This window comes from Myxocyprinus asiaticus, chromosome 40 (assembly GCF_019703515.2).
Source record: "Myxocyprinus asiaticus isolate MX2 ecotype Aquarium Trade chromosome 40, UBuf_Myxa_2, whole genome shotgun sequence".
NCBI classification, from domain to species: domain Eukaryota; kingdom Metazoa; phylum Chordata; class Actinopteri; order Cypriniformes; family Catostomidae; genus Myxocyprinus; species Myxocyprinus asiaticus.
The window spans coordinates 8,578,634-8,588,728 of record NC_059383.1 but is presented as its reverse complement, the minus strand read 5'-3'; the positions used below and the strand labels follow the sequence as shown (position 1 = coordinate 8,588,728).

General features: G+C 48.5%; 1 protein-coding gene across 3 annotated transcripts in view; it reads right to left on the bottom strand.

Annotated features, from left to right (window-relative positions):
- Window positions 1-3,431: 3,431 nt before the first annotated feature.
- The window catches only part of LOC127430416 (gamma-aminobutyric acid receptor subunit beta-4), a 115,513-nt gene continuing 108,849 nt past the window's right edge, over window positions 3,432-10,095 (bottom strand). For all 3 annotated transcript variants that reach the window (XM_051680163.1, XM_051680164.1, XM_051680165.1), the window contains one exon: window positions 3,432-3,785. In XM_051680163.1, coding sequence (XP_051536123.1) covers window positions 3,432-3,785 — 354 coding nt within the window. The remainder of the gene's footprint in view (window positions 3,786-10,095) is intronic.

The window sequence follows — 10,095 nt, the reverse complement described above, 5'->3', positions numbered from 1 at the left end:
CACTCTCTCATGGACTTTATGGTATTTGCATTGTATTGCTCTGAAGTATTTCAAAAAATGCTTAGTGATCTCATTAAGGCAATCCTCGCAGGACAGGCACCAATGCCTGCTAACCAGGACCCTACCAAAACGTCTAATCCAGGGTTTAAGCTTACTGTGAATCAGCAGAGTGCTGGTGCTACAAGAACATGTTGAAGATCAACACAAAGTTAACATCCAGCATGTCTGACAGTGGCACAGTATGGCTGCATTAGCAAGTAGCTAATCCCTAGTCTTTTGAAAATTTAGTTCCTTGCCGTTTGTGATTGGTCAGGACGCATAGACCAAAAGTGTTTCAGGTTACCCTGTGGGACATTAAACTGACCAAAGACTGCATAGTGCCAGCAAGTCTACTTGCAGATAATGAAGCTATGTAAGTAAGTAAATGGATGGCAACTTACGTGCATATATTTGTGAAACACCTTGTACTAACTACTTCTAGGAATTTCTTATCATTCATTACACTCATGGTTATATACCAAACCAGGTTATGATTACTACATAGTGTACGTGATTGTTTTGATCTACTATTAGTTGCTCAAAAGGGAAAAAACTAGAGCACCTACGTACATACGTCATACGCTGGTTGATAACTTCATAGAGCACTAATATCTGATACAAAAATATATTGATATCCTTTAAATTGTCACATTGTGCAGTCTTATCAGTTAGTGGCTGGCGCCTAAATTAAATTAAACTTAAACGTATGTGCCACCTGGTAGTCATGCCATTTTCCTTTTCCAAAATCCCATGTGTCAAAGGCAAAACAAACTTTCCAGTTTCTATAAAAATCCTAGGCCTAAACTGGTCTAAGATACTGCACTAGTAGAGGTGGATAGATATTGGAACATAACAGATCTGGTCTTCATTGTAAATTAAGGTCTAAACCACATGAATTACATGTATTGTATCTATCGAATCCCAGTGATACCAAAGTCTTCCAACTTGGCAAAACCTAATCTTTGACTTAGAATCTTCCTTCATTAACAAAGCATTGCAGCATCTTGAATGCCTCCTGGGAGTTGTAACTTGCCAAGGCACCCACTCTCAAAATTATGGTCATGAGAAGCACTCCATCCTTGTTTAGTGCAGATTTGCGCTTAATTTAATTGCTACACTTCATATCTGTGCATTTGCCACTTTGCACTTGAGAATATGGACTCCCTTGCACAGGTGTTATGGTCATGCTCACAATAATAAATAAAAACAAATGGAAATCCCTCCAACGTGCTTGTATGGTCATCTGCTGACATATAACGTATTACCCTGCTTGTACTGTGAAGTACAGCCTTCTGTTTCTTCAGTTGTCCCTGATTCTGTTGTTTATTCATGGTATGAATGTTCTGTCAGTGGTTTTGGTCTGTCAAGTGGTCTGTGGTACGATGGGGTTTGAGAGCCAAAGGACTCTGTTGAGCTCTGAGGTTTGAGACCTGCTCAGAATACTCTTATCAAGAACTCAACATAGTCCAGGGCTCTCATGGTCCTACGTCCCTGAGGCCTCCACTGGCCCCTACGTGCTTTTAAATGTCTCCTTTCACAGTTATCCTGCAGTCCAAACCCTATTCACATCTGTAAGAATGGACCCAATGTTGCTTTGAGAAACACAAGTTGGGTTGCTTCCACTCAACTGAGCTACTCTAAGCACTGAGACATCTAGAGGCTTTGTGAATGAGTATTGAATGAATATGGATGATAGATGTACTGGTGCATGGATTTGATAAAGGAGTTTGAGCAGATAGAGATCTGGCAACCTCAATGATGATGATATTGTGAAGAACCCTTCCCAGAGAACATCAATGGAGCTGAGGAAAATCAAAAATAATGCGAACTCCAAAACAAAGTGGTGGTGGTGGGTAAGTCTGAGGTAAATGGTGAAAAGAGAAATGGATTATAGGCCTTTTTGGTTGTCACATCAGTTCATGGCTTTTATTGTACATGTCATTTTGCCCCGAAATGACTCAGAAGCTTTTTTTTCCTGATTATGTTAATGTCATCCACCTTCGAGATTCAGTCATGAGATGCACAACATCAGAGCTGTGTGTGGGTCTGCAGTGCTTAAAGTGAAAGGTTTCAAAGATCAAGGGCCATTCAGCCCTCTTGCGCTGAATAATGAACTGAGAACACATCCTTCAGGTATCAGACAGGCACATTTTAGAGAAACTCAAAGCGTCAGCATGTATCATTCAGTATGGATCGCTACAATGACTGAATACATATGTATACAGAATCAGGTCACACTATGATAGGATTGGTCGACTTAAACATAAAACCATGGTCACATCCCCTGTTTAATACACAATTATCGTTTTTTTTCTTTCCTTATTTTGTACATTTTCACATAGTTGATGGACTAACTTCAAATCCACTAAAGGTTTCCCTCAAAACAACGCAAAGCTCTACAAGATGGTCATGAATACAATATCAATAGAACAGATGAAATGCACTAGAAACAAGAGTAAAAAAGGTAACACTACTTGACCGTGTCAATAAGGCTACTGAATGAATGAATGAATGTACTTTTTTCTTAATTTTCTTAAATTCCAGATGATGAAACAGTGGCTTATAATCAATGAACTAACTCTAGAACATGTTTAGGTGATGCCCTCCAAAAATACGATTATACCTTTAGACCAAAATGCAAAGAAAAGAGAATCGCCAAAGAAAGGGAAGAAAGAAATTAAACGTACTGACTGTGGGCAGGATGCATTGGTTAAAACTCTATATGGCCGTCCAGTGTGTAAACCATTGACCAGTGCTGAGGTCTGTTAAAGAGAACACTTGTCACTTGCAAAACCAATGAATGACACATAATTCCAAAATAGGTTGCTGTACAGTGTAGAAACGGACAATTCCGTGAGTCTCTTTCCATGGGGAGGGGTAAAGCAGCGGATTGGGTTTGGGGGTCTGCTCGGTTGACACCCCAAAACACACAAGCCACTTCTGATTTCAAGAGCTGCGGTTAAGAGAGGCTGATTACAGTATCAATAAAAAGCCGATGAGATGCTCTGACATGTCCATTTAATCTTGCGACCTTTCGTTTTCTTTTAGCAAAAATATCATGCAGTCTTTAGTTCCATACCCTCAAATGGAGGGGGGGGGGGGGGGTGTTGATGTTTGTGTATTTGTTGTTTGTCTCAGAAGGAAAAGAAATTCAAATACTTGAAATGTTTCTCTTGTATTACTCTTAAACATTCAAGTCATTCTATTTTTTACACCAGAAAAGTCCTTTAGATTTTACACACACACATGTGTATATAGAAATATAATATATAGAAATATGCATATACATATGTATCAACTTTTCATATATGTGTACACATATTTTCCAATTGTATCAAAGCCAATTCAATGTGCTCTCAAAATATGGCCAATGTTTCCTAGGGGAACGCATATCAATTCACGTAATACAACCAGTAGATAAGGTTGAAGAATCCAAAAGTGATGGGGAAAATGACCCGGGACCACTTGTCAATGGTGCTTACATCCGTCAAGTTGGGGATTTTGAGCTTCAGCTTGGACGAGCGCCTCCTTAGCCGGCAGTTCGCACGACTGCGCATGGCGCCGCGATCCAACGAGTGGTGGCTGAAGCCATCCCGCGATGCCATGGGCTTACGGAACTGCACCCCGGAGCTATCGAAGGACATGACGGAATTCCGAGAGTCACTGACGCTGCTGCCCACATCCGACGGCATCACCTCGTTGTTCATCTCCAAAGTGGTGAGAAGAATATTTCCATAAGCATCCACCTTGAGGAAAAACAAGACAGAGAGGGGCGTCACGTGTGGCCGCAGGAAAGGAGTGGTCCTAAACCAGGGATTAAAAACAGTTCAAGGAATGGCAAACAAACACATACAAAAACAAACTACTGGAACAAAAACCCTTGAAATTGTTCCAGATTGAAATTGTTATTTTTAAATGCTGGTAACCAGTTAATATCATTATTTCTTTTCTAGGGCTATTAATCAATTAACATTTTTATTCAAATTAATTACATGACATGCCGATTAATTAATCGACTTAATTGCAATTAATTCCCTACACCATCTTTTGCTGAGAAAGGCCCCCAAATAAAGATCATATAAAGTTCATATAAATAATACATAATAATTAAAATATTTATAAACATAATATGTAGGGCCTATAATAAATATATAATACGGATTGAAATTCAGTTTGAAATAAATTGCGTTATTGTGGGAGATGAACTCAGTATATTGTTTGTTTTATTCTAATATCATTGAACAATCCTGCAGTTGACAGCAATTTGTTTTGCATTGAGTTCATCAATGTGTCCAGTTCTCACAGTAGGTGTTCTTGCATTCCGTCTGTGCTATTTTTAATTGTTGCTCTATGTACATGACAGATGCATTTGGAATATCTCACTGGTATTTATTTTTAGGACAATTTGTCAAGTTAAAGTTAGAGGAATCTTTGAAAATCACGTTTCAAGATTTGTATTTCTGTTGTGATTCCTCCTGAAGTGAGTGGTTCTCATTCTGTGGTTGGGCTGCTTGTGAGGTTTGTTGAGGCCTGCTGCCACCGATTGACATGGCTCGTAAAAACAGATGTACTTCAAGTTTGAAAATCTATACTTTTAGTATGGAATTTATGTACCCGTCAGTGGGCATGACTAATTGCGAATCACTCTAAATTAAATTAAATTAAATTAAGCCCTTTTATTTATGCTAATTTTTTTTCATGAGACCAAAGACTTAGTTTTTAGAATTACACCCCTTCCTTATTAACGTCGTGGTTACAGGTGTAACCTCCGTTCCCTGATGGAGGGAACGAGACGCTGGTGTCGATGTAGTGACACTAGGGGTCACTCTTGGGAGCCCGAGACACCTCTGGTCTTTGATAAAAGGCCAATGAAAATTGGCGAGTGGTATTTGCATGCCACTCCCCCGGACATACGGGTATAAAAGGAGCTGGTATGCAACCACTCATTCAGGTTTTATGCTGAGGAGCCGATATAAGGTCTGGCCATTTCAGCGGGTAGTTCAGCGTTGTGGCAGGAGGGACACAACATCTCATTCCCTCCATCAGGGAATGGAGGTTACACCAGTAACCACGACGTTCCCTATCTGTCACTCACTCGACGTTGGTGTCGATGTAGTGACACTAGGGGTCCCTATTCAAAACGCCACAAGGCTCAACTGTGTTATGTGAACTGGCGGTGTGTGATGGGCAGACTTGCTGTGTGCCTCATAACCAGCACACCAGGTCAACACATAACCTCCCCCGACACAGTTATGAGTGTCGAACGGACCTTTTTGGGGACAAGTCGACTACCCAAAGATAGAGACAGGCTTAACCCAGTCGTGGCCACTTTTCCCCTTCTCTTTTTCCACTCCCTAAAAAAGAAGGGGGATTATCTGTCTGGGCCACCAGGTCTAGTCGGTGGGTGTACCTCCCAAGGGGAAGACACCGCGGAGACCACACCTCGCCCAAAGAGAGGAGGGGATATTTAAGTGGAAGAATACGTCACATGGTCTTTCTAACCATGTGGAGAGCCTTCAAGGTAGCGGAGTCACTACAAACATGGAGACTGGGGCAGAGGGGCTCTGCCCAAGGAAGACGCAGTTTGCCAGCAGGGAAATGAACTAGCGGAGGATATAGATCGCATGGGGTTAGTCTTACAGGGAACCGCCACATGCGGAGCTCCTACCCCAGAACAGGGCTCTTAGTTAGCGCGTGTACTGGGCCGGCAGTGAGTCTCTCCGAAAACTCGACTGCCACAGGGCTCGGAGGAAGTCAACCAGGGAACAAAGTTTGTGAACACTACTGGGTATTAACGGCGCATGTCTTCAGCTCAAAAGGAGGTGGAAGGCGCTATGTGCAAGCGATACACCCGGCCAGCTAACCTGGGCTTATCCACTTGTGTTGCGTGCCACTACCTGGGACGAAACCGGTTCCACCCGGAGGTTGTAGAACCTTGCAAAGGTGTTGGGTGTTGCCCAGCCCGCTGCTCTGCAAATGTCTGTTAGAGAGGCACCTCTGGCCAGGGCCCAAGAAGCCGCTACACCACGGGTAGAATGGGCTTGTAGCCCTACCGGGGGTGGTATGTTTTGGGCGAGATATGCCCTCTGCTTGGAGACAGCGCTTCCTTTCCTCTGTGCACCAAAGCAGACAAAGAGCTGCTCAGAGATCCTAAAGCTCTGCGTGCGATTCAAATAGATGCGTACACCACTAAGAACACCACTTAGCGAATAGACGCCACTTAAAGGCATACAGGCGCCTCGTAGAGGGGGCCCTAGCCTGAGTGATCATGTCTACCACTGTGGGTGGTAGACTGCTTAGGTCTTCCGCATCCCATCCAGGGACCAGACATGGAGATTCCAGAGGTCTGGGCGCGGGTGCCAGAGGGTGCCCCATCCCAGAGAAAGAAGGTCCTTCCTCAGGGGAATTCGCCGGGGGGAGCTGTCGCGAGGAGCGTGAGATCCGAGAACAACATCCGGGTGAGCCAGTAGGGTGCTACCAGAACAACCTGCTCCATGTCCTCCCTGACCTTGCACAGGGTCTGTGCAAGCAGGCTCACTGGGGGAAATGCATATTTGCGTAGGCCAGGGGGCCAGCTGTGTGCCAGCGCGTCTATGCCGGGTGGAGCCTCGGTGAGGGCATACCAGAATGGGCAGTGGGAGGATTCTTGGGAGTCAAACAGGTCCACCTGTGCCCGTCTGAATCAACTCCAAATCAGCTGGACCACATGAGGGTGGAGTCTCCACTCTCCCTTGAGGGAAACCTGCCATGACAGCGCGTCCGCTGTAGTGTTGAGGTTGCCCGGGATGTGAGCAGACCGCCTTGGCAGTTGACATATGCTACCGCTGCCATGCTGTCCAACACGTGCTTGCCCTGGATCAACGGCCGGAACCCCCGCAGGATGAGCAGAATTGTCAGTAACTCGAGGCAGTTGATGTGCCAATGCAGTCGCGGACCCGTCCAGAGGCTGGCGGCTGCATGCCCATTGCAAACAGCACCCCAGCCCATCTTGGAGGCATCTGTCATTACCACGACGTGCCTGGAGACCAGTTCTAGAGGAACACCTGCTCGTAGAAATGAGAGGTCAGTCCAAGGGCTGAAAAGACTGTCACAGACCGACGTAATGGCCACGCGGAGTGTCCCGTGGCACAATGCCCTTCTCGGGACTTGAGTCTGGAGCCAGTGCTGAAGCGGCCCCATATGCATCAACCCGAGCAGGATGGACGCCGCTGAGGATGCCATATGCCCCAGGAGCCTCTGAAAATGTTTCAGTGGAACCGCTGTTCCCTGCTTGAACGCCTTCAAACAGGCCAGCACCGACTGGGTGTGCTCGTTCGTAAAGCGCACGTCAAGGAGACTGAGTCCAACTCCAAACCGAGAAAAGAGATGCTCTGAACCGGGAGGAGCTTGCTCTTTTCCCAGTTGACCCGAAGCCCTAGTTGGCTGAGGTGTGAGAGCACCAGGTCCCTGTTTGCGCATAACAGGTCTCGAGAGTGAGCTAGGATTAGCCAGTCATCGAGATAGTTGAGAATGCGAATGCCCACCTCCCTTAACGGGGCAAGGGCAGCCTCTGCGATCTTCGTAAAGACGCGAGGAGACAGGGACAGGCCGAAAGGGAGGACTTTGTATTGATACACCTGACCCTCGAACGCGAACCGCAGGAAGGGTCTGTGTCGGGGAAGGATCGAGATGTGAAAGTATGCATCCTTCAGGTCTACCGCCACGAACCAATCTTGATGCCGGACACCGCCAGAATGCGTCTTTGCGTCAGCATCTTGAACGAGAGTCTGTGTAAAGCCTGGTTCAGTACTCGCAGGTCCAAGATTGGCTGCAACCCACTGCCTTTATTCGGTACGATGAAGTAGGGGCTGTAAAACCCTTTCTTCATCTCGGCTGGAGGTACAGGTTCTATCACGTCCTTCCGTAGGAGGGTAGCGATCTCCACGCGCAGGGTGGCAGCGTTTTCGCCCTTGACCAAGGTGAAGTGAATACCACTGAACCTGGGCGGGTGCCTGTCAAACTGAATCGCGTAGCCGAGTCAGACGGTCTGGATCAGCCACCGCGACGGATTGGAAAGCGCAAGCCACGCGTCCAAATTCCGCGCGAGGGGGACCAAGGGGACAACGTCGTTGGACGTACCGGCAGGTGGGGCTTCGCGGCATGGCGGAGCGCGAGGTGCCACAGCACATTGTGGCCGTGCTGAGTCTAGGGACATTGAAGCACTTACCTGGCTCCTTGTGACCACCCCCGGAACAGCCTGGGATGGGGGAGGAAGAGGCCTGTCCTTGTAACCCGTGGAGGCTGCCACATCGAGGGCGGCTGTGTGCCACAGCTGGGCGCTCAGGGGCGGAAAGGGCATCACTGGAGCGCCAATCCTGCAAGAAAAAGCCTGTGGACGGTAGTCGTGGTGATGACCGTACACACCGGGTATGTGACCCAGGGAGGAAGGAAGCCGCTCTTTTGCTGAACTGTTGGGTACCGCAGCCACTTGGGCGTGTGGCGAAATCAAACAAAAAGGCAACAAAAGATTTTCCACCCGGCCCTCCACCGGGGATGGAGTGGTCTTCCTACCAGCTCCACGTGAGTGGGTTCCCTCGTCCCTGGGTTGTCCATCTCAGGGGCGCTTCGAGGACCTCCGTGGGTTCTTTGGCGCCGGTTTTGAGACGGGTGGCGTCGGCTTCCTGCGGTGGGCTCCACGCCAGGGCCGGGCCGAAGGGGTGGGCTGCAGCGGAGCCGGTGCAGTCACCGCAGGGGGAAGCCCTTGGCGACAAGCAGATGGGGTGCGGGATCTTGAGCCGCGCCGGGGCAGGATGTGCCGGATTACCTCCATCTGCTGCTTCACCGTCGAGAACTGCTGGGCAAAGTCCTCAACGGTGTCGCCGAATAGGCCCGCCTGGGAAATGGGGGCAGCAAGGAACCGTGTCTTGTCGACATCACCCATTTCGACCAGGTTGAGCCAAAGGTGGCGCTCCTGGACCACTAGTGTGGCCATTGTCCACCCGAGAGACCGCGCCGTGACTTTCGTCGCCCAGAGGGCGAGGTCGGTTCCTGCATCAAATCTGGGGCGGAACTACCCTTGTGCAGTTCTTTCAGCGCCTTGGCTTGGTGGACCTGCAGGAGAGCCATGGCATGCAGGGCAGAGGCGGCTTGTCCAGCAGCACAGTAGGCTTTAGCTGTCAGGGACGACGCGAGCCTACAGGGCTTGGACGGGAGCTTAGGGTGTCCACGCCAGGTGGCGGCGCTCTGCAGGCATAAGTGCACCACGAGCGCTTTATCCACCTGGGGGAATCGCCGTATAGCCCTTGGCCGCCCCGCATCGAGGGTAGCGAGAGCGGGGGAACTGCAGAGTCGGGGCCGGGCAGTGAAAGGTGCCTCCCACGACTTCGTCAGCTCTTCATGCACATCCGGGAAGAATGGCACTGGAGCGGGGCGCAGCTGCTTTGAGCGGCCACCCGGGAAAGCATGTCCATCATTTTGGCATTGGCCTGTGACTGGGCTTCTGCATCTGACTGGACAAGCCCGCTCTCCAATGCTGCACTCGGGAGCTCATCATCTTCGCGAGCTCCGAACAAGAAGCCAGACTCGCTGTGCGACGAGCCGGCGAACTCATCTGGAAGCCCGATTGGGGCACGAGTGTGCTGGGGAATGGGAGGTCCGCGGGGGGATACCCGGCGGAGACGATCCCATTGGGGTCCCCAAATCGCCCCCAGTGCTAGCCGCGCTGGCCTCATACCCGTAGGTAGAAGGACCGAGGCGGGGAGCTGCTGGGGTGGCTTGCTTTCTTATGAAAGCAAGCCGCGACAGCAACGTTGCCATGGTCGTGTTCTCGCAGTAAGAACATGAACCATTCACAAATGCTGCTTCCGTGTGGGTCGCGCCCAGACACGAAAGACAGTGATCATACCCATCCGAAGTTGAGAGATAACGACCGCAACCAGGAATAACACACAATCGGAAAGGCATCTTTAGAAAGACACGTCTTTAAAAAGACGTTCCGTGTGTGCGCTCTTTTAGAGAAATATACTCTTTTAGAGGGAAAAAATGCTCTTTCAGAAAATATACTTTCTAGTTTTTCTG